Here is a 25,629-nt window from a genome sequence, read left to right on the forward strand (position 1 = left end):
TTTGGTACTTAGGGTTCTCCTTTCTGAGTCAGTGTGGTTCCAAAAATTACCATTTTATCCATCTTTTTTTCTTTGAAAATTCATAACTTTTGATCGTTTAATTGATCAATAATTTCAATGATGTTTATACCAAATGGAAAGTATTTTAATGAGCTTTTCAGAAAAAAATATTGGACTAAAGCCCAAACTTATATTATTATCGCAGAAACATTGAAGACATTCACTTTTTATGTTTCCATGGTGTGTAGACCAAAGAAATTCTAAGTTTTCATAAAGTATCGAGAATACAACGGATGGTTTTTGTTTTTACTTGTAAGAAAAGGGGTTTTTTGACAAAGAAATGCCTCTCTAAAACGCGATGCGAGTCCATTGCATTTTCGCATCTTTATTTCTTAAAAAAGAGTATCTCAAAAACTAAAAATGTCAGATACCTGACAGAATTTTTAAGGAAAGAAAAGTGATAACCATAGTTTCTAGCGGAGACGGGGTGTCCCCGTTAGCGTTACGGTATAGAAAAATATCAGAAAGGATTAATATTATGAAATGTTAAAAATATGCGTTACAAAATAAATGGAAGTTACTTCGCGTATTTGACTTCAGCATTATTATACTCATTTTGTGTATAATTACATACCACAGATGCCACATAGTAAACTATAAAATATAAAGAAATGTTCCGTGTTATGCATAAATTTATGAAATCTTCCAAATTTTCATGCCGAAATGACAATTTAAAAAAAGGTAGATAAAACCGGGTCTAAATGGTAGACAAAATCGGGGGTACCTAAATTCGGGTGTAGATTAAACCAGGTGTATATATAATCGGAATACCACTGTATTTGAATTGGCTGCTCGACTCAACTGCTCAACCCGATTGTTCGATTCAACTGCTCAACCCGATTATTCGATTTAACTACTCGATTTTATTGCTCGACTTAACTGACAGCTTGATTCAACAGTTCGACTTAGCCACTCAACCCGACTGCTCGACTCAACTGCTTGACTTAACTGTTTGATTTGACAGCTCGACTGAACTGCTCGACTCAACTACTCGGCTGGACTGCTTGACTGAACAACTTGATTTAACTGCTCGACTAGACTGCTCGATTTGACTGCTTGACTCAACTGCTTGACTTCTGTTTGAATCGGGCGCTCCACTTAATTGCTCAATTTAGCTGCTCGACTGGACTACTCGACTCGACTGCTCGACTCAGCGGCTCAAGTGAACTACTCGACTCAGCTGCACGAATAAACCGCTCGACTCAACTGCTCGACTCTACTGCACGAATGAACTGCTCGACTCAACTGTTCGACTTAATCGCTTGACCCGACTGCTTGACTAGACCATTCGATTTTACTGCTCGACGCAAGTGATCGACTAAACTAGTAGTAGTTTCAACTGCTCGACTGGACTACTCGACTTAACTGCTAGACTGTACTGCTCGATTCAACTGCTCGACTCGACTGCTCGACTCGACCATTCGATTCAACTGCACGATTCGCCTACTCGACTCAACTGCTCGGCCGGACTGCTTGACTGAACAGCTTGATTTAACTGCTCGATTAGACTGCTCGACTTGACTGTACGACTCGACTGCTCAACCCAACTGCTTGACTCGATTGCTTGATTCGACTGCTCGACTCGTCTGCTCAACTCAATTGCTTGTCGCAATATCATATGGTCGGAATTAAGGTGAAATTAGTCGTCATCGATTCTGCGAATTTCAGAAGCAGTTTTTTGGTTTGAAACAAAAATTCTGTTTATGAAAATATATTCGCTGTGTTCAGTTTAGCAAGAAAAATACAGTGAGTACATTTCTATAAAAAGAACCTCACTTTTGGGCCCAAAAACTGCTTCCGAAATTGGGCTCTCCGACGAAAAGTTAATGACTGCTAGTTTCCCGTTAAGGGGGCATAGTACTTTTTACACCATGTTTTTGGCCTTATTTCAAATATTGAATAATGCTGTTCGCTGATTTATCTCGCGTTATGTACCAGAGCAAGCGACAAGAATCGGTTCCGCCTATTTTTCGTGGTCCGTCATTCCATCATCTACGTTGAAGAAAATGGAGCATTTCATTTTCAGTCTAAACAAAAGAGCAAAGTTATCAGTGAGCCGTTCACCTTTGGTGCCAAAGAAAAATTACGCTAAGTATTACTGTAGCATTGGTGATGGATAGATTTGTGTTGCTAAAGAAAACCTAGTGAAAAGCCCTAAGTTCCAAGTTTCCTAAGTTTCATCAATAACCGAAAACCGTTCTTTCAAGAATGAACAAATTCTTATATGAAGATGCAAAAGATGTTACTAAAACAATTTCAATCCACAGTTTTCAATGCATTTTGACGCTTGACCGAACACATTTACTTGTAGCTGGTATGTTTGTTGACTGCTTTGGTACCTTCCGAGACGGCCAACTTAACCAGCAGTAATAAGCGAACAGAAGCGCGAGATGTGATCGGTTAAAATTGATAAGAAGCGAACAATAACAATTCTTTTTAATAGGATAGAAATAAAATCAGTGAGCGAAAATTCCTCAAATAAGCATAAACATTATGTTTCGTCCTTAAAAGAACATTTAAGCCTTGTTTTCTGTCTTCTTGGGTAGCAACAAAACAGCTTGGATGTTTGGAAAGACACTTCTCTGAGCAGTGGTGACACCGGACAGCAATTTGTTCAACTCTTCGTCGTTGCGGTGCGGATGGCCAGCTGAAAGTGACGTTAATTCTGGTTTTGTTGTCACGAGCAGCACATTTCCTGCCAATTCCAGAACTTCAGCAGCCAGATATTCCATCACGGCAGCGAAACGAGTGCTCCAACTCCAAGACATTCTCAGCATACTTTCGTTTTCCCAGCAGCCGATGAATACGACCGACCGAGAACTGCAGACGCGCACGACTGCGGCACCGCTAGTATTGCCGTTGGTGGTACATCACAACAAGGAATTTTAAAGCCAATTAGCAATCAACGAGAAAAGGTAGGATTTCATTTAATTCACTTGTAACTTTGTTATAGTAGAATTAAATGGAATTTCCCATCAATTTTCTCGTTGGGTCCTGAATTGTATCGAAACTTGTTCGAAAATAATTGGAAATTATTCCAGCCAATCACGAAGCGAGAATTTAAACCTCGACGAAGAGATGAACAAACTGCTTTTATCTACCGAGTTAGAGTTATTTTCAGTTTTTCAATGGCTCGCATTGAAAATCAACAGTTTTCTATATTTTCCAATTCGATTTTTCGATCTATTGGTGTAAATAGCTTGGAAATCTATTGAGAATAAACTGAATTATAAGCCGAAGCGTGAAAGCGCATTACCACTTTGATGACGTCATTTCCTACAACCAATCACGAAGCTAGGATTTCTAGATGGACAAGGTTTCATTATTTCCAATTTTTCAATAGTGCGCACTTAAAAACCAAAGCAAAGCAAAGTCTTGGGCTTAAACATCTTTCTTAGACTTAACCCTTCTTTATGGACACACTTCACAGCCGACTATTAGAGTACAGGACGGCTACGGGGCTAGTGTAATAATCCTACTGACTCTATCTAGCAGCACCGCCTAGCCGAGATTCGAACTTACCCACCTAAAAACCAATAGCTTTCTTTATTTATGTAGATACGTAGAAGATTTTCCGATCGATTGGTGCAAAAATATTTAAAATCGATCGGGAAACCGCTAAGCTATTAGCGCTCAAAATCTTTCATTTTTCGTGACGCTTGCATTTTTCGATTTTTTGGAATGACCCTACCAGCTACCTTTCTGAAAGACGTAGTTCGACGTTAAAACAGAAAATACAGGAGCAGGAATATTGAGTTAAGAGAATAGGAAAGGTGAAAGCAAAAGAGGCAATAAGACAAATGGGATAAAACGAAAAAAAGATCGAGACAGAAAATCGGAAAAACAGAACAAAACATAAAAAGAGGAAGAACGGAACAGACAAAAACAAAAAATAGAAAAGGAGTAACGGGACAGAAAATAAAAAAAGGAGTCTGAAAAAAGGGAAAAGTAGTATGAAAATAAGAAAAACGGAATAGAACAGATACAAACAAGTAGAGAAAGAAAAGGAGAAAGAAAATAAGACAAACAAATCAAAAGGGGAAACAGGTCAAACCCAAACGGTATATAAAAGGTGAAAGATGGGGCAAAATGGGATATGAAAAGGAGACAGAAAAAATGAAAAACGGAAATAACGGACCAAAAGCAGGTAAAGAGGAGACATAAATCGAAAACCGGAGACCAAAGAGTAAAAGGGAGCCAAAAACAGAATAAACATAACAGAAAACAAGAAAAATCGAAGCATCTAAAAAGGGGAAAACGGAACAAACGAAGACAAAAAACGATAAGGAAAGAAGACAAAATGAGTTTGAAAAAGACGAAAACTGGAAACGAAAAAAATTAAAGGAAGAGGAAGAGAAAAGCCGGATAGAAAACAAGGCGCAAACAGGAATGAAAACAAGAAAAAATGGGATTGGAAACGCACTTAAACTGATCAAAGAAACAAAACACATTAAATCGCGAAAGAACTGGAGGAAACGATGAAAAATAGAAGTAAAAGTGGAAAAGAGCAAAAATCAACTGAACGGTACAGCAAAGAAATAAACGTAACAAAAGCTACAAAAAGTGGAAAAACGGGACTGGAAAAAAGGAATAACAAAAAAAACGTAAAACGTGTGAGAAATTAAGACGAAATATGTCTATGTTCAAGTAGTAATTGTGTGTTCATGCTCAAATTCAAATTTATTTTAATGTTCAATACCTCCTATTTTAAACCCAATTTCAAGTCTAATTTAATTCTAATACAAGTCTTATTCAATTCTAATTTTATGTTCAATTTTTAAACAAATTTAAAGCTTCATTTCAAGTCCAATTTGAATTGCAAATTCCAGCAAGAGTAATCAGTCAAATGTGATTCCAGGTCTAATCTAAAGTTGAATTTCAAATCCAATTTCATGTCCAATTTCTGCTTGAAGAATTTGAAAACTATTGACTTTTTAAAAAATAAATAAATCTAGTTCTAAAGTCCAAGTCTAATTTTTGTACTAAATTAGACTTTCAAGCACAATTTCAAAATAAACTTCAAGTTCTCTTATAAGTTCGATTTCGTATTTAATTCTAAGTGCAGATTCCAGCCCAAATCACTTTTCAGTACAATTTCCATCTCAAATTGAAATAAAGGTTCACACCCAAGTCCACATTCAAGTTATTCAATTAGCCCCATGTCAAGTCCAATCTCTCCAAATCTAATTGATAGTGCAATTTCAACTTTGATTTTAAATCCAATCGCATCCGAAAATCCGGAGTTTTCAATCTAATCGACTGGTATTTTTATGATAAGTAATAATAGATTCGCCATTCTACGATAACTCGATTTTCCAGGCAAAAACATTCTTCTGAAAGGTCGGCTGCCTTGCTTCAACTTAGGTTTACGTCTGGGCACGCTAGTGGTCACAGAAACCGGTCGGTGGTGTGGCAAACAAGGTATCATCCACATAATTTTAAGCGAATTTTTGAAACTGCGATGGTATTACAACCTGTTTAAAAATTAAGTGTAACTCTAAAAATAAAAATAGCACATTAAGAGTTTGAAACAACCTATTGAACCACAGAGAAAAGTCGATTACACGATAAATTATAACATAGAACATATTTTACAATATAAGTAGATAAAATTTATTTCTTATCAGTGCGTTATTTTTCAGAGATTTACATTTATTTCTATTCTGTAAATATAATGTATTCAATGGTTAGAGCAGTTTCTGCTCATGTAATTGAAATAATTTTATCATAAATTAAAATTATGAACAATTCCCAAAAAGCAACTTACGTTCAATAAATTTGATTTTGTACTGAAATCAAGAATCCTACATGTTGTGTTTTATTTTACATTTTACTTAAAAATCTGAAATCGGTTTCTGCACATTACAATACTCGAGTAATTTTTGTACAATTTAAATCGGCATAATACAAGGTCGGAATAACGAAATGAACATTAGTTGAAATAAGTAATCACTGTAAATGATCCTAGTTCACTAGAGAAGAAGGTCAACGAACTACATTTCTCTAATTTTTAAACAACATTTCACATCAATAGCAATTGGGCAAGCTGTTTTGACTAGAATCACTTTTCCATCGGACACATTTTATGCGCGTTAGCTTTAATGTTTAACTACAATAACGGCGGACTCGATAAAATGTTTATTCCTCCGTTTTTGGTTCAGATAATGTGAATTTCAATTAGAGAAAATTTTCAGAATTACGATTTTTAATCTACAGTTACTGCAATATTTAACAAGCAATCAATTTCTTAATTAACATATTCCATGATATCCTTATAAAATGCTGCTACAGTCTTTTACTATCATGAACGTTCAATCGGTTCATTAGGATTTATTATAAGTGAATTTTTTTAAAATAATCTAAATGATATCTTCGGTGATATTAACGGATATAAACAATACCTGAAACTACACTATCGATTAATGTTTACCGGGGGAGTGAAAATGTTAAGTCTTGTTGCTCGCTGTCTGCATATGTATCAAAGAAAATTATAACTGTATTTTAAACACGCGCACCATATATTAGTCTTATCAAGATATAAAAAGCAAGCAGCCCGACGGTATCACTCGATAAATATGTTGGACTATTGCATGTTTCAGAGAATAGTCATTTGTTAGTCATTAATTATTTCAAATGGAGTGTAATCGTAATCCGAAAACGGCAAATTTGAATCGCTTAATAAATCTTCCAGCGCAACGAAAAAATGTAATCATTTTTCAAACTTTGAATCCAAAATTGTTGATCAATCACAATTGAAGTTAACTGTCTTTTGGTTGATTGTTTTTAATCCGGCGAGTTGGCGGTTGGCGAAAGCAAAGTAATTTCCTAACTTGGTTACTGTCTAGTTACAACTTGTACATATTTGAATAAGCTCTGATGATTTAAACATATTTTCTTTATTTTATCTATAAGATAAGTGGATTATACGTGGATTATTATACTCTAACATTCTTTGTAATGAACAAAATAAGACAATTTCATTATTCGCTGTAATGGAACAATGAACGGAATAACTGAATAAATCTACCGTAAATGTAACGTAAACTGTAACGAATCTGTTGATTTTTTTATCAACATTCAACCAAAATAATGTTTTGCGCATTTCTGCCTATTTCATTCTTCAAAAGCGGAGTGGGTAGTTTGTCTTATACATCAACCATATTTAATTTAAATAATTATTGTTGTGCAGGATTCAAATATTTCAAAACCTGTCTGTTGGAGCAAATATTCTACACCAACGGCTATCCTACGGAGTAACAGCATAGTACCTAGATACACAATATTGTTAAGTGTAATATGCCACTGATTGAAACCTTGGCTGGAAGGTGCCAATCACACAAACGGTTAAGAGTCTCCGACAAGGTTACGAGAGGTAATTGATCTTGCAAGCTCCTTAAAATCATTTATCTCAGCACATGCCACATGGCAATCGGTTTACGGCTGTTCTGCATCAAATCCTGCCAGTGCAGTAGTCCCGATCCGGTCTCCCGTAGTCCGATCGCACAACCTGGTTCCTGCTGTTCACCTTCGTTAGAAGTAACGTACAGTTCCACTCCGGAATCCTGCATCTGGGAAGCCGGGAGATCGAATGTAAACGCTTCGTTCCAGATCGGATTTGCCGGATCCGTTGCACGGATTGCGCTTGTCTTGCGTTTTTTGACGCGTTTCTCGTTGATCATCAAATATAGCTAAAAATTGAAGCCCAAATTCAATCAAAAATGAACTGAAGTTATTGTTGCGAAAACATACCTTCACAAATGGGTCGTGAACAATGTTCAGGTTCTTGGCCTTCATCACAACGAGCGTCAACCGTTCGGCTTGTGGTAGATAGCTTAGAGAAATCAGTAGCTCCGGGGGCTCTTCGATGGGTTTTTTCATCGCAATCATATCACCCCATATTTCACAACCGGATAAATCCAACGTATTCAGCAGGAAACGTATTTCACCAATCACTTCATCTCGGGAGAAACGATCGTAGTCCAACAGCTGGAAGCATAAAAGAGTGAGATGTAAAGTTACTCTAGTTTAGCGACATTATGAGAATATCAGGCCATTGCTAAGTAAGTTATAAAGCTAATCCAGCCAAAAATGGGAATCGGTCTGGAGTGATGGCATGGCTGACATGTTTAAAAAAGCCTTAATTTGTATTAGATGTACCTAGCTCTACGAGCCAGGAGAAAATGGAATAAAAACAAAAATCCTGTAACTGAACCTTCAAATACTTTTCTCAAATAATCGATGTAACAATACATTTTTCCCCCAGCCAAGTTCGGGCTACGACACTGAGATGCGCAACTAAATTCTCGGTCTTTGTCAATATGTAGATGGCTTCAGCAATAAATGCTGGTCGCTTTCGAAATATCATGATCATGACAAATCATCATGAGCTAAGCTTAAACATGTGGTAGACAAACCGTTTTGTCACTTTAGTGATTTCGTTTCGGCGTCATATGATTTTTCTTGCCATGATTTTTCTAGAAAATGTTGATTTTCTTTTGTCATTCGAAGAAAACGACGGCTGAAGCGCGTCGATAACTCCAAAAATTTCACGGAAATGTTGCTCTAAACAAAACAACATGCCGTGGTCGGTTCCGTCACTTCAAAGAGAGCGATTTCGACATTGATGCGTGAAGGAAACCTTCAAAGATGCTGAATTGGAGGCATTGCTTGGTGAAGATCCGTGCAAACTCCAGGAATATGATGTTTCAGCATTGGAAGTTAAACCCTTCAAGTCATTTACAAGCGATTATGTGCATTGGAAATTATTCAAAGGTAAGAAACTTAGACTCCATATGATTTGAAGCCAACAGACGTAGAGTGTCGTTTTTTCATCTGCTACTCCTTCGACAAAAAGGAAGGTTCATCGCATCGTAACAGGTGATAAAAAATGGTTTCGAGACTGATCGGTCATGTTAGCTTATCCGGAAAACCATGTACGTGCATTAGCTGCCACAACTGTATCGTATGCTGCTTTGAAATCGATAAAGATGTCCTGCGTGGGCATGTTGCACTCCCGACATTTTTGCAACATCTAACGGATGGTAAAAATCTGGATCGCAGCTGCGCGAGCCCCAATTAAGCCCGTCTGGTAAATCTCTACGAAACCCTGTGCTTTCGGTACGGTAACAGCCGACGTAATAGGATCTAGGAGAGCACCTTGTAGGCGACGTTTACCAGCGTTATGCCGCGGTAGCTGCATCAGTCGAGCCGATCAACCTTTTTGTGAATGGGACGGACCAGCTCTTCCATCCATTCCTCCGGTAGCTTCTCCTCCTCCGAAAGGCGGTCCTTACTAGCAGCTTTGACTGAAGTTTTGAGAGCGTCTTAGAGTGGCTTTGTTGGCCTTTAGCAACTAGATTTCTCGTTTGACTTCTGGGAGATCAGGTGCGGGGACATTACTATCTTTCATGGGCACTCATAGGTTAACTTCCGTTCCGCCTACTTCTGTGATCATCGAAGAACTGCTTCCACTCGACCACCTCGCGCACGTTTGTGATTAGATTCCCTCCATCGTCCCTACTCATGTGAGGTTTCGGTAAGTAGCCCTTACGAGTTTGGTTCACCGTCTAGTAAACTAGCGCGTATCATTCCCGAGCGAGAGCGAAGAGCAAAATAATATCAAAATGTGTTATGGAAATCGAATAACTCATATCAAAATTTGGTCTTGTTATGCCTGACATAGTTGGTAAAATAACAAAAAAATAATATCAAACTCTTGCTCCTTTAAGGCCAAAAGAATAACTACACAGAATAACACAGTTTGATATTGTTTTTACATTATTTTGCTCTTCGCTCCTGCTCGGGTTAGCTCGAAACAGTTGTTCTAATTCTTCACGATCTCTGTCTTCCTGTCTTCCTCTGTCTAGCAGAGCGTATTCTGCCTCTACCGTTTTCGAGGTTTGAAGCACTTAACTCCTCGGAAGAAGGCAGTACCTCATTCAGTATTCACACGTAGTTCTCGGCGGATTGCGGGTTATCTAGTTGCCTAATGTTCAACCGAGGGGAATGGCTTTGATGTCTATTGTATACCGTTGAGAGTTTTGATTGCACTTTGCACATACACTGCTACTAGGTGATAGTCATAGTCAATATACGCACCCCGCAGAGAACGTATGTTCGTGATGTTAGAAAAGAATCGGCCTTCTATGAGAACGTGGTCAATCTGGCTTATTGTAGGTTGGCCAGGGGATCTCCATCCAGGTGGTTTTGTGGATATCTTTGCGGTACTTCGGATCACCAGGCCTCAGGAAGCTGCGAAGTTTTTATAGCGTTGGTCATTATCATTCGTGTCGGACCCCATGGCCTGCAGATCCTATCCTATTCTACGACGAGTTACGTTACTACGACGAAAATTAGCACTAATAACCCTATAATCCGTCGCAACTCTTTTCGCTTTACTTAATCGTACGCTGCCTTGGTGTCTATAAACAAATGTTGCGACTGCAAGTATAATTCTCGAGATCTGTCGGATCTGATCTTACTTACGAGATAATGATTCTAGTTGGCGTTTGGCTCACGGAAAGAACACATGTCAAGTGCCAAGCATCAATCGTAATGCGGTATCGTGATTTGCTATTCACAGGTGTGCTTTCGACTGTTCCAACGTGATGTATCAGCAACTCTTGAACTTTTTATCTGGTCTTGTTCGTTTCGTATGTCAAACCACCCATCATAGTTGCCGCAGTTGTGCCCAACACATCTTATGAGGCGGTATCGACATGAAGATGCTTACACGGGCCGTCAGGTCCAGCTCAACTTGGTCTAAAAGTAAATTGGACGCAAAGAACAAGCTATAATTCGGGACTCGAGTGTCACAGAAAAGCTCATAAATGACTGGATTGCAATATTTTTATTCAACTTTAAGTTTCACAGTATTACATCATTGCATTTCTCTGGTTCTGATAAAATATTGAACTTTTTTATTAATAGAACGTATCATACCCTGCACAGTTGAATATGCGACTGAATCAGCACGTTTCTTCCACTTTGAACGCATTTCTTTAGCACTGTTGGCTGTCCCCCCGCTTCGCCGACAATTGCCCAAAATTTTTCAATGGGTCGAAACTCCGGACAATTTGGAAGGTTCATCTCTTTTGACACGAAATCGACATCATTAGCTGCATACCACTCTATTCAAAATCCGTTTATTCAAACATTCTTCCAAGTACCTATAAACTTAATGTCATTGTTGAGCAAGTGATGAAAGGCTCAGTCTTCAGTCCACAGCTACAAATTCCTTGCCAGATCATGGCCTTCTTTCCGAATTTATCAGCACACACGAATTTTTACTTGCCTGGCACATCGCCACGCCCAGTTTCAATGTAAATTTTTTGTCCGGGAAGTTGCTTGAAATCCATTTTTACGGAGGTTTCGCCATTCATACATCCGGTGAATTTCGCCAAAACTTGCTCGTATAAACGCTTAGCTTCTTGGGTACCAAATTCTGCTTTACATCCCGATTCGGATGTTTACTGGCACTGTATGACCTATAGCATTCTCGAGCGAGGATAATCCGCGTTGTTTGATAATTGACATCGGACCTTCTAGCCATATCCTGGATGGAGATGCCAGGGTTGGAGTTCTTCGCCACCTTTCCACACCTAGCTTCTCCTTACAACCTTTTAGAATAGTACACACTGTTGATTTTCACATTTTTAGCTTTGATCAACTTTGATCCAGACCACCTTGCACTTTCCAGGTGTTTGTGCAAGATTTTTTTACGTCCTTCGAGTTCCATTCTGTGCTGCTCCACAACCAACGTGGTGGAATATTTTGGCGAAACTTGAACAAGTTGTTCTTCATAAACATGTAAACAAAGTTATGTCAAATGGTTCCAGTTCTCGCCACAACCGGTGTGCCGGCGATCCACGAGGGACGTCCAAATTTACTGTCAGCCAGGATTTATCATACTTTTTTGCTCCTTTTCAAGAGTACTCTGCAGTAATATTTGCCTTTCGTTAACAGTACATAAAAAGTACACATGACTATTCCTCGAATTGGGACAGTCACTAATCTAGGTTCGTTCTCTTTAGTATTACAGTTACAGTTCGTTGTATTCCCGATGATGACCTTGATTACGTGTTCAAGATTTGCGCCAAGTGACTGGGAAAATCATTGTTATTTACCCATTTGGATCACCCCTAAGTCTAAGCTTTCAGAAATTGTGAATAGTATTCTAGTGGAGGCTCGCATATTGTTTAGTTTAGTGGCTGCACTGACATTTATTTGATCTCAACTACAATACTTTTAGCTCCTCAAGTTGGCCTCAAGTTCTTGCTGGTGAGTGGGCGGTTAACTATATTACCTCCTTTTAAGGATGTAGCTTCATGGACGAGTTGAATATCGCATACAAAACACAAATGTCATTAACTTTGAACTAGATTCACTTTAACTTTTTACACTTTTTGCTGCTTACTTCGCGTAAAATAGGAAGCAAAAATAATTTTAGTAATGAATTCCAGCTTACCAGTATTCATATTAAAAAGACTTTTTACCTTAGTGATAGTGCCATATACTAATTGAAACGAAAATACAGAATCCTAGAAGAGTGAAAACGGCTGAAAAGAGGATTTACCCGTGACAAATCTCTTACTTTTTCACGCTAGGAGACTCGTTTCGGGTAGAGCTTAAATTAATTTAACGCTCGCCACCGCACCGCACCGTGAAGAACAGGTCGAGATAAATAGGAAAAGGGTTTTCTTTTGGTTGCGTTATTTGCCTGCTCGGCGAACCCATTTCGTCAACAAATATTAAAAAATGTCTAACTTTTCCTTTTGATGCCGGTGATGATGAAAAACATCTCAGACGGCAAAAAAAAACTTACCTGCATGATGAAATTCGACTTGACCAGATTCTTGGGCCTCAGCGGAAGAGAAAATTGCTCATCGAAGTACGGGTGCGTCTCTGTCCGGTGGATAGCGGTTTGCAGCGAACGGTTCGTGTCGTCCGTGTCCAGAAACATTCTTACATAAGGGTCTCGAAAGCCATCCCTCGATAATGGTATCAGTTCTTGAGCTGTGAAAAATTTATTAATCAAAACTAAACGAGTTGCAATGAACCGAACGAACCTTCTATCAAATGAATCAGCAATTCTTCTCTATCGCCGTCATATTTCAATCGAAGATGAAATCTGCCCAGAACGGCATTGATATCGTTGGCAGCCATTATTACCGGAACTCGTCTCCGTGGCGAACGGCTACTGTCCGATCTAATCGATCCGCAAGGACTATCGGGAGCTACGAAATCGGCTGCTCGGGGAAGAGTTGTATTCGATACCGTACTGAGTCTTTTCTTTGGAGAATTTACAGCTTTTGCGCTGATACTCGAAACCGAACTAACACTTCCTCTGGGTACTTTCGAACGAACTACGTCACTTTCACTCTGGTACAGGGGAAGCTTACCTTCTAAACTTAGTGTTCTCATTCGGTTTGGTGAGCGAGATTTCTATGATAAATTTACGATTTATCATTTTAATGAGAAAAAATAAATACTCAGAATTACCTGTATTACAAAGTTATCAGAAAGAGTAGATCGTGTCTCTGCGTTTGCATTAGATCCCACTTTAGGTGATTCCCGGTAACTCTGCAATTAAAATACGGCTAGTTATTTATTGGCAGACAGCAACTTGAGTTGCATTTCAGACCGATGATGCTTTCGAATGTACGCTTTCCATGCTGTTATTTCTCGAAGCCGATGTGGGCGGCCTCTGGCGTCCCGTGTACGCTTTTTTCTGATCCAAGTTAGGCTGCAACGGACTCGAGCTTACGTCTATCGGCGAACCTTTTCCGTCGATACCCATCGTTGCCGGCATAATGTCCGAGGCTGGTTGCACCGGATGCGAGCCGCTAATAACACTGCACTCCTGCTGCAGGAAGGAATTAACTTTACTGTTAAGCCGAACGGAAAAAACATCGTTACGTGTTACTCGTAAATTAATCTTCCGCGCTGCCTTGCGCTCCTCCAGCCGGTCCAGTTCGGCCCACTCTTTTCCCTTGCGCCGTACGACGTAGTACCGGTACATAACTATGGTGACGGCAACCAACAGGGCCAGGCCGGTACCGGCAGCTGCTCCCAAAACGGCGGAACTCACGAATACCATGCTGAGATTGCTGTTGTCAAAAAAATACAATTAATTTTAAAATTAATTATAAAGAACTTTTAATTCGTTTTCCGGAAATTAAATATAAATATTATCTTCCATATTATTTAAAATGGGAGTATTTTTCTTGCTAATTTATTTCACCTTGCATGGTTCACAATTATTTCCTAACAAATTATGCAATTATTCATCATGGGATTACGAATCCATCCTTCTTCGTCCATTAAACTGCGTACTTGAAAAATGTGTCCAATAAAAAAAGACAATTATTTAACAATTCAAAAGCAAAACAAAATGAGCAAACAATATACGTCTGCCATCGCTTAAGATACTTTTCCAGAGTGAAAGTTGCTTCGTCCTACGCTCGTAGGAGTAGAGAAGGCCACTTTTCGGGACCAATTAGTGGCTTTGCCCAATTAAGTACCATTTAATCAATTAAAGCAACCCCTTTATTTCGTTAGATGAGCGATCCCCAGTAGTGCAGAACAGCAGAAAAAAAAGACAAATTGAGTAACGCTCGTTATGGTGATCCCAATTAAAAGTTTTATTTCGAGGCTGCTGCGGGGCTTTTTAGCATTGAAGTTGAACCGGCTTTGAATGTGATAATAATAGAATTAAAATAAAGCAGCTTACTGTCACGTTTGCTGGGTTTAGTCCTGTTGCGGGGCCACACAGTAATTAAATTATTATAGAATCTTTTGATCATAGTTCCAGAAGTGATTGTGAAAACGTTTGAGCTGATTCCTTTAAGTCGGAGCGAGTTTTAAAATAACCTGCCACTAACTAACATAAAAAGTTGGACAAGAACGAAACACTAGCTCTATCTGTTTGTCTCTTTAGTTAATCGCTTAGCTCAGTAACTTTTTGCTTGAAACAGACTTTCCTGCTATCTGCGTACAAAAAAAACGACGAGCAGCAGCAATTACTGTTGAATAGCATCTCCGTTCAGAATTTCTCGTTGTTTACTCTTTAATTACAGTCAACTTTTTTACTCCTAGCTAGCGACGTAATACAACGCGCAAAACAAGAACAATACAGTTTTGTCTCTAACTAGCTCCGGTCGTATATTGTGTAATACATCAGTTCAAAAGGTCGTGGGTGGAATATAAACGGCGAAGCTATTAAAGAAATTTAATGATTTTTCAAAAGATCCAACGGTCAGGCAATGGCAGTAAAAATTTCGTGGCAATATCAGTTTAATTACGGTGCTTTAGCGGTTTCTAAAACAATGAAGGCGAATTTTCCCCGTTTGGCCTCGAGGTACGGCGCTGGTCAAACAAGCAAGCCGTCGTATGTCCGAAGCTCGACTGGCAGAGGCTGTTGGAATTAATAGAATCGCAGCCTAGCAATTTGGGCTGCAATAGGATACCGCCTCTAATTTCTGATAATAAATGATAGAATTTGGCGCTAGTGTTTCATGCCATGCGTGAAAGTATGCTTGAAACTATCAATGTTTCCCTGTTGAATACAACAGATGTCGTTACTTTGTAACGCATATTGTACATTTCGGAAACAGCACATTTTTGCGCGACAATAAATTTACTCAACGCAGCAACATTACTCTCTCATGCATCTCAGTTTCTTTTGTGTTTATCGCTTGTCACAATTGTCAGCGTTTGACGCCTGAACCAGTAAATAGTTGGAAGATATTGTTTTTATTTATTGTGTTCATATTGCGAAATTTAATTTTTTCGAAGGGAAATGTCGCAAACATATTCAGCTCATGGCTCTCGTTCGGTATCAAATCACTTTTCCGGGCTCTCGGATGAAAGGTAGTAAGATGCTATGGAGAGGTATAGGAAAAGTTTATTTTTTATCAAAATTAGGCAAAAGTCATGAAAATTAAGTATAACAGAGTAACTGTACCACAAATAAAATATGATTAGTGATTGTTTTTCAGGTAGGTAAACATAGATAAGTGAGAAATTTTGATTTTACTACCACTAAAAAGTGCCTTCGGTTCGTGTGGTGTCCTATTGTACTGTACTCTAACAGCAGGCTACGAAATCTGTTGAATAAAAATCTGAAGGTGCAAGCACGATCGCTTGGAGACCAAAGCAAATGAAGTGAAGCAAATTATTAATTATCAAGCCATTGTGCTTTGCTAGAATGGTATTTTTTCAATTATTGCTCAACCTTGAAAAGTACCATCAAAAATCGTTTTGCAATCGTATTGAAGAATGACATGTTTCTTCGCACTTGCCACACTGACGTACTAGCGTAATACAAATCAAATTAAAGCAAACCACTTTTCACCGTGCGAGAATTCACCAACAAGCAATCAAGCTGCATTCATTATACTCTTACCACAGCAAAATATGTATTTGTAAAAACTGGTCACTCTAACTTAATATGATTTGCCATAATAGCCAGTGTTTTTTGAGGAAGCCTTCTATGAACTTTGTTATTTCGTTTAAGCCTCAGTGTCATGCATCCAAATGGCGAATTTTCATTCAACTGGTAACTGCTTGAAGTGATTTTATTCCGATAATTTATACATATACTAGCTGACCCGACAAACTTAAACTGTGTTGTACATAAATCGTGAATCTCGTATGACCTTTCTCACAATCTTGAGTTTTGCAAGTTTCTGGGGAGTTCATGAATGTTTTAATATACAAATTTTCCTCACAGTAAAGTAGAAAACAACTTCCCCCATTGCTTAGCCTGATAAAATAAAGCGGATAGCATTTAAACATTCGTCATCATTACAAACCATTTCGCCGAATACCATTTTGCGGAACACCAATTCTCGGTTGACCATAACGCGGAATATAGAGTTTCGCAGAATACCATTTCGCGAAAAACCTTACGCGGGATGTACCATTTCACGAAAAATCTTTTCGTAGAAAGTACCATTTCGCAGGGGTGACCCAACTGAAGGAAAGTAATAGAGGTCAGTAGATCTAGGAAAATAAATAAACCTAGATAGAAGTGATCTCTACGGGGGGCTGTCTCCCCGCGGTGGCCGACGAATCCGACGGCAGGTCGCCGGCAACACTCGCGGCCTATGGCCGTCTTGCGCTGAATTATCTAATGTTACTATTGATAGCTTTTGGTGAGCTGGTTATTGATTAATGTTTTATGAAAAAGTCTAAAATTTCTCGAGTTCGATTAGTTTTTGAGTTACGCAAAACTTACTGTTCTATTTGTATGACAGTCTTTATCCCCCTACCACAGGGGTGAGGGGTCTCAAACCATCATTAAAAAAATCCTGCTTCCAAAGCCCCCCACATGCCAAATTTGGTTCCATTTGCTTGATTACTTTTCGAGTTATGAGAAAATTTGTATTTCATTTGTATGGGAGCCCCCCTCCCTAAAAAGGTAAGGGGTCTAAATTCATCATAAAAAAAATTCTTGCCTCCAAAAACACCCACATGCCACATATGGTTCCATTTGATTAATTGGTTTTCGAGTTATGAGGAAATTTGTATTTCATTTGTATAAGAGCCCCCCCTTCTAAAGTGGGTAGGGGTCTCAATTCACCATAGAAAAAATTCTAGTCTCCAAAAACACCCACATGTAAAATTTTGTTCAATTTGCTTGATTAATTCTCGAATTATGCAGAAATTTGCATTTCAATTGCATGGGACCCCCCCCCTCTTAGTGAGAGGAGGGGTCTTTAATTCATAAGAACCTTCCCTGGCCCCAAAAACCCTTAAATGCAAATTTTGACGCCGATTGGTTCAGTAGTTTTCGATTCTATAAGGAACATTCGGGCAGACAGACAGAAATCCATTTTTATAGGTATAGATTTGTAGGGGAGCCCCCCCCCCCTGGCACCAAAAACCCCTATATGCAAATTTTCACGCCGATCGGTTCAGTAGTTTTCGATTCTATAAGGAACATAAAACAGACAGAAATCCATTTTTTAGGCATAGATTTGTATGGAAGCCCCCCCTCTTAGTGGGAGGTTGTTAATGCAGTTAAAAAAAAGAGAGTAGTCTTCAAAGGTTTGAAAACCGCGCGCGTTAAACAGATATAGAGGACTGATTTTAAATTTGACTGTTCTTTCTATTAGAAATATCTGACCTCCATCGGGCTCCATCATCATCATTATGTGGAACGTATCTTTCGCGATTCAGCTAGCAGATTCACCATTTGTATAGACTTCAAAGCGGCGTACGATTCAGTTAAACGAACTGAGCGGTTGCGGATTATGCTTGACAATGGTTTTCCAGTAAAACCAGTTAGGCTGGTACGTGCTACTCTTGATAGTTCCAAATCAAGCGACAGAATAGCTGGTAAGATATCGAGCTCGTTTGTGATGTTAGATAGTTTGAAGCAAGGTGAAGGGCTATCGAATTTGCTGTTCAACTTTGCATTGGTGCTATTCAAAGAGCCGACGTGCGGAGAAGTGGTACCATCATCTTGCAATCTCACATGCTCCTACGGTTCATGGTCATGGTTGACCGTAGAACTGTGGAAAAGGCATTCTTACTTACTTAAGTTAGCTGGCTTGCCGTCCCAAGACTGATGAACAAAGTTTCTCCAATTTACTCGGTTGTGGGCTACCGCTCACCAATTTCTCGGACACCGTGCACTCGCCGTCAGATTTTGCTCCACCTGGTCTAACCATCTTGGGCCTCCCAGTTGGTTCCGAGGAATGACGCTGGCCCAATAAGCCAGTCGTCGTATGTTCGAATCTCGACTGGGAGAGACTGTTAGAGTCAATGGGATCGTAGCAACTGGCCTTTCAATTGTCTGTCGTATAAAAATACGACGTTATATTGAAATAAAAATTTCAATATAACGGAATGTAGCACCTAGGCTTTGCTTTGCTTTGCTTTCGGTCTAACCATCTTACTCGTTGCACCCCGAATCGTCTAGTTCATACCGAATTTGTGGTAAACACCATCATTGAGGGTAGTTGTCTGGCATTCTTGCAAATTGTGATTCGAATGAACTCGACAATCTACACTACATCCGAACACAGCACTGTGTACCATCCATCGTAGATTTAATCAGTTTGATGATCTTCCTGGGGAAGCTGTTCTCTTTCCGGTCGATGGTATCATGTGCGACTTTAAAGTCAACGAACAAATGGTGCGTGGAAACTCTGTTTTCACGGCCCTTTTGGAGGATCTGTCGGAGGGTAAATATTTGATCCGTTGTAGAACATCCTTCGACGAAGCCGGCTTGATATGTTTTCACAAATCTGTTCGCAATTGGTTATAGTCGGCGGAAAATGTATTGGGACAATACTTTGTAGACGGCATCGAGAAGGGTCATCGCTCGATAGTTGTCACAATTTAACGTGTCGCCTTTTTTGTAGATGGGGCAAATAACCGCATCTTTCCACTCCTCCGGTAGCTGTTCCGTATCCCAAATTCTAACAATTAGCCGGTGCATACCAAACGGTCAGCTTTTCTGATCCCATTTTAATAAGCTCGCCCACACTGCGTTCTTCTTATCTATCACCCTCCTACAATCAACGTCAAACCAATCGTTCCGGTGATTCCGTACCACATGCCCAATGGAGTTCTCCGCTACACTGCTAATAGCTGTTTTGATGATGTTCCAACAGTTGTCGAGCAGTCCTCTTCCGGCAGAGCTGCTTCGAGTGAGCATACACGCATCATAAAGAGTACGTAAGTTATCGATCGTTGGATGTGCGCTGTTGACAAGGATGCTAAAACGATCGGAAAAAGGCTTACTTTTCTTTGGGAAGAGTAAATATTTAATGTGGAAAACGAAAACTTAGATGAACTGAATAATCCAGAAATTGAGCTAAAAGTATTGGCTAAACGAAGGTGAGGCTCGAACCCTTTTGAGACCTAAAAATAAAAAATAAGAAAACTTATCCAATTTAATTCTACTATGTGTATTTTATTCAATGACAGATACGTATTTCGCCTACGACTTGCAGGCTTCCTCAGTGTCTGTTTTCGAACTCGAAAACAGACACTGAGGAAGCCTGCAAGTCGTAGGCGAAATACGTATCTGTCATTGAATAAAATACACATAGTAGAATTAAATTGGATAAGTTTTCTTATTTTTTATTTTTAGGTTTCGTATTCTACTAAGACGCTCCAAAAACTTCAGCCTTTTTGAGAGCTGTGGATTCGTGCCTCAGCTTCCCTTAGCCAATATTTTTAGCAAAATTTCAGGATTTTTCGGTTCATCTTACTTTTGATTTTTTACACTAAACTTTTACTCTTTCCAAAGAAAAGTAAAAGAGTTCGATCGCGTGGTGATAAACAACAAAGCAATTATATTTTCAGAAAAGATATAAAGACATTTCCGGAACTACCATGGGGAACCCATTGTCTTCCAAAGTAGCCGATCTGGTTATGAAAGCACCAGAAATAACTTTTTTGCCGTTTGGGCATAGACACTACAACCAGTAATTCCTTCGATCAAGGAGCACAAAACTCTGTACAAAACGCTAATCAGACCGGTAGCCCTCTACGGACTTGAGACATTGCTTACGGAAGACATACGTGCACTTGCCGTATTTGAATGAAAGATGTTACGGACTATTTTTGGCGGAATACAAACGGAAAGTGGCGGAGACGTATGAATCACGAGCTACAGGCACTGCTTCGAGAGATTCCCATCGTACACCTGGCGAAAGTTGGGACACTACGGTGGGCCGGCCACATCGCAAGGATGCCGGACGACTGTGCAGTGAAATCCGTTCTCTTCAAGAGCCCCACCGCCACCAGGAATAGAGGGGCCCAACGTGCTAGATGGCTCTACCAGGTTGAAACCGACTTGCGTGTGTCGAGACGCGCAACGAATTGGCGACGAGTAGCGCAGGACCGAGTACAATGAAGAGGAATTCTAGATATGGCAAGAGCCACCCCGGCTCTCGGCTGTGTTACCGTTCGAAAACTTTGCCCCATAAAACCCTGTGAGAGCGTTCAGAGCCGGAGATGAGAAGAACTAATATACTGGAGATCATGATGAATGCAATTGAGATCCATGCTATGAAATACTATTGCTACAACTATTGATTTTGCTATAATTTTAGGGTATGCTATTTTTGCTACGAGGTAGAATTAAAATATTGTAAATTAAATAAATAAATACTAAAGTATATAGGATACAGGATTAAAGATAAGAAAAATAGTTGAGTAATACGATGGGCGGCTAACGGTCAATTTAAACACATTTATAAATAACACTCACAATTAGGGTTTACACAACACAAAACACTCATAAAATCTGCCGGAAAATGGGGATAATGGAAATAGGAATAAGGACCATGCAAGAAGGAAAAAGGGAAATTGGCTTAAGATAAGGGGTTAAGCTGGTTAAGTTGAGATAGGCTCGGTCATTTATACTTGAACAAGTGATCACGAAGGTATGAAAAGTCGATTAAGTGACAATAAGAAAAAGAACGTGTACTATTTAACATAAATTAATTAGCCTCAGTAGGCTCTGAGTAGTTATTCGAAATCAGGTAACTAAGAAACCAATTTATCACTGTGACCGAGTCTCAGAATAACCTGCCAGCTGTAAAACCAGCTATTATTCCCTACAACAGACCCAGCAGGTTGTGGTCATAGATTGTGGCCGGAATAAGCCGCAGTTCTCGCAAAGTGCACCAACTCCATGTGGTATGATCGAATCCGATCAGCAGCAGTAACCTTTCTGGTCGACGCAGTCCCAGAATAGAGTAGCACACGGTAGATCATCAACGGCATATTCATCCGTGCAGTACACATCGCCTTCCCCGAAAGCATCATACCCGCTTCCCCGAAAGCATCATCTACACCCGCTTCACCGTTAAACATCGCCACGTAGGGGAATCGAGAGAAGCAGCGCTCCTAGCAGGAGGAGAGACTCACCACCGTCCATCATTCCCATCGGCAGATTCCGCAGCCGGCCGGCACTTCCACACACACACACAGATTTTGTAAGTTAGTTTAGTCAATAAATTAATCAACCGTAGAGTGAGATCTTTTCCATAAGCCGACTTGTGTCCCTGATCGTGTCAAGGAGCCGACCTCGAGAAGGCGAGTTTCCCTCTAGGTCGAGCTAGCCGTAAAAAGAGACCGTGAGTGTCCACCCCGGAAGTCCCCAGTGGTTCGACCAGGGACTTGGGGTAGTAGCGGGAGACCCGTCCGGTCACCGAGTAATAGCTGGTAAAGCATGTTGTTGATCAAATGAAGCTTTTTTAAGTTTTCCAATGCTATAAAGAGAACAAACAGTATTCATATTCTTGTACCGGGAGTAAATATATATTTTTGCATTTTCGCAGTGTCCAGATTGTATAAGACTAGTTGACTTTTTCGGACTTTTGATTTTTTTCAAAATTCTACTAATTCTACTGCAACGCCCCCAAGTAAGCTGATAGAAGTAAAAAGTAAGTACAATTGAATGGGAAAAGTTTCTGCTTACTCATGCTTTTATTTGATAAAATCCAATAAATTTAGGATCACTCTTATGGTAACGTAGTTCAATAACATAAAAATTAAGAGCAAACTAAATTTAATTTAGTCATTTTTAAAAATTCAGTAGACTTCACTGCTGATCGGTAGCAAAATGGGATGCATTTGCCTTTTGGGATTGCCACCTGTAGGTGCCCGTACCTGTCGATAAATTTATTTTCTATCACTTTGATCCTATCTAATTTGCAATCTACACAATCCCATAAAGTTTTTTAGCTTCCATTATACCTTCAAACCAACGCCACCGTGTATTGAACAAATGGACTTTATCGCTGGAGCAATCGATTTTCAGTTCAGTAGCTTGTTGTCTGTTTCATGCTTTTGTAGCTGAATGTGGCATTATAAAATTTGCAACAAAACGAGCAGCACCAGTCAGAATGCTTCGTTTCGATGGAATTATACAATGGTTATAGGATAGTCTGCTGACTGACTCCCACCCACTTTCAACGCACGATCATTGTTTGATTCGGTATAAAATCAGTTTGTTTGTCAAATGCAATCTGTTTTGAATAAGCAAATTTCTATATTCAACTGCAAATTAGAAATTGATACGTTTCGATTGGCTGTTTATTATCAGCATTGCATTCTTATACCTATTGAAGCAGAATTAATTATTTTCTAATTGAGAATTATTCTAATAGAAGTATCTCAAAGCTTAGATATTTTCAGAAAAAGAAAACGTTAAAGTAACACACCTTTCTTTAATTAACCACTTCTAACGTAATAAGTTTTTCTGCTTACGATGGTGTGTTATCGGAACTTGTATCTTCAAGCAATTTTTATTGTTCAAAAGCTGTACCACGAAGTAATTTTAATTTTAGTCCAGACGGTAGCCTTTGATCCGTCGGCATAGCAAACTTTTACCAATGAGTAGGTGCCTAGAGTTCAATGATTCAGTAAGTTACGTAGCATAATTTATTTACCTTACTACGGTACTTTGAACAACCTTGATTTATGCGTAGCACGCAAAGTTTGCAAGCTAAATAGCCGCAAAGCATTCTGAAAAACTTCAAAGATAGTTCCGAGAATACGTTGTACGCTGTGCAAGCTATATGCTATAAAAACCAACTGACAAGTGCTGCGATATCAAGCAGACCGTCAATTGAATCTGAAATTTTAATTTTTTCGGAAAGCCGCTGCAAAATAAATTGGAAAATCATGTTCCCTGCACAAGCTGCAATCGTAAAATTTCAACAAACAATCAATTAATTTTGTTTGATTAAATCAGTAAAATCAGAAAAATAATATCCAATAAATACGAAATACGGGGTACGAATGATCAAACCATACCAGCTGGATAGCTGTGTGGTAGCTATACTGACTACAGAAACTTGACTCTAAGCTCACTGACCACAGTAACTTGTAATCTGCTGTAATTTTTTTAAAAAACGTTTAAAATGCAAATTCACGTTAACACGGCTTTCTAGATTTCATGATTTACCGCCATTCCAAATAACGACCAATTATCCCCGTGATTAAGCCTCCAGTCTATACCAACTAGTGGCCAATGATGAAACTTTACTGCAGCTGGTTAAATAGTTTCCCGTCTTCAGGAGATTGTGCTAGCAGCTCACTTCAACAGATGAGAAAAGTTTATTGCTTTATTTCCGCTGAAAAACTTTTTTGTACCGTTACTTTCTGCAAACGCTAGAAGTGAGATTTCAATTTAACTTCAACAAAGGAAGTTTGAAATAGCTTTCTAGATTTCTCCTGGGTTTACTGATTCTAGAAAAGAAATCAATTCACTCATTACATAATTAAAAGGATAAATTATTGTACTGATTGTTCTGAAGAATGCATACCTACTCTGTCAGTTCAAAAATATATTAAGAAACGCAATCAAAAATTTATACTGTCGTAATTTTCAATTCATATTATATTCAAATGCACGCACAACTTAAGTTAGGGAAACTTCATTCAAACTTTTTTCATCACAACCGTAACTAAAAACTCAATTAACCGTTCAGCAGCACTTTGACTTTTGCTGTTCAGTTCAATGACTTATCACGTTTCTGTAGAAAGAGGAAAAACTTTGAGCAGGATAGCCGCGATTGAATAATTGCTGCTCAGCCGGTTTCCGTTCCGTGCCCGTGCTATCCGAGTGCAATTGGTGTGAACATTTTATTTTAAATGATTTAATTCTTTTCTTTGCAACGAAACGAAACATATACAGTTTTTTCTCTCTGCACTTGAAAAACGATGCAAAAATTTTCATGCATGCAATAAATCTATCTAATTCAAATTTATCGCCACTGAACACGTTTCAACGACTCACAGCATGGGTTTGCAGAGTGTGTTTTTTTATTTGCTCATAAAAATCGTTCATACCGATCAGTAGAAAACAATTTGATATATGAGTTATGTATAAAGAACATGTACGAATATACGTGCGTACATAAGGCGGAGGTAAAATAAATACTTATCTGTCAGAATAATGAAACGATAGAACTAGAAGGAAAATACTTCTCTATTATCATTTTAGGTAAAAAAATTCGTAGAACCGGAATAACTGTAAGAAAATATGTTTCATTGTCAGAGCATTTCCAGTTGAAATGCTGCAAAAATGCCATTTTTGAGTGGAATTAAATTTTGCTGATATATTGAATACCATGCAAGACTTCGTCAAGAGTAACTTTTCAAATGGGCGTATTTAAAAATGAGATTATTTTTTTCAAATATCTTGAAAACTGTTTATTTGTTCAAAATTACGTCATAGAAAAGTTGTAGGAAATTACGCGTATTTACAGAGAAAGTTACACTGAAAGAGAAAACTTTGCAAAATCATGAATTCATGAAAACTTTGCCAAATCATTTGCAACAGAGCCGGCGTTTAGTCCGGCAGGCCTGTGCGGTCGCACAGAGCCTCGCGCTTCAGGGGGGCCTCGCGGTTGGTGATGACAGGAGAAAATGTTATAAATTGTAGTGGACAATCCTTGGCTGTATGTAACACAATTGGCTACTCAGAATTATTTGCATGATTACCATTATTTTCTTCCCTCCTTTATTTAAATGTAGAGTGTAAAGTGTTAAGAATAAAGTGATAAAATTAGGCCCCGCTATTTTAGAAAGCCT

The 25,629-nt window shown here is 38.9% G+C and overlaps 1 protein-coding gene across 1 annotated transcript; it reads right to left on the reverse strand.

Annotated features, from left to right (window-relative positions):
* Positions 1 to 7,463: 7,463 nt before the first annotated feature.
* On the reverse strand, positions 7,464 to 14,158 carry LOC128737903 (synaptotagmin-12). The gene is made up of 7 exons (XM_053832672.1): positions 13,985 to 14,158; positions 13,703 to 13,924; positions 13,561 to 13,641; positions 13,128 to 13,503; positions 12,884 to 13,074; positions 7,810 to 8,046; positions 7,464 to 7,748 (listed from the first exon to the last, which is right to left on the reverse strand). The coding sequence occupies exons 1-7, from the start codon at positions 14,156 to 14,158 to the stop codon at positions 7,464 to 7,466; spliced, it is 1,566 nt and encodes a 521-aa protein (XP_053688647.1).
* Positions 14,159 to 25,629: the final 11,471 nt, after the last annotated feature.

This window comes from Sabethes cyaneus, chromosome 2 (assembly GCF_943734655.1).
Source record: "Sabethes cyaneus chromosome 2, idSabCyanKW18_F2, whole genome shotgun sequence".
In the NCBI taxonomy this organism is placed as follows: Eukaryota; Metazoa; Arthropoda; class Insecta; order Diptera; family Culicidae; genus Sabethes; species Sabethes cyaneus.

What these genes read in the sequence shown, in the direction of transcription:
- LOC128737903 (XM_053832672.1), bottom strand. Translation starts at nt 14,158, where the DNA reads ATGGTATTCGTGAGTTCCGCCGTTTTGGGAGCAGCTGCCGGTACCGGC. An exon ending in GCTGATTCATTTGATAGAAG is followed by an intron (nt 13,075 to 13,127) that starts GTTCGTTCGGTT and finishes AATTTTTCACAG; the next exon opens with CTCAAGAACTGATACCATTA. An exon ending in AGTCGAATTTCATCATGCAG is followed by an intron (nt 8,047 to 12,883) that starts GTAAGTTTTTTT and finishes TTATGCTTCCAG; the next exon opens with CTGTTGGACTACGATCGTTT.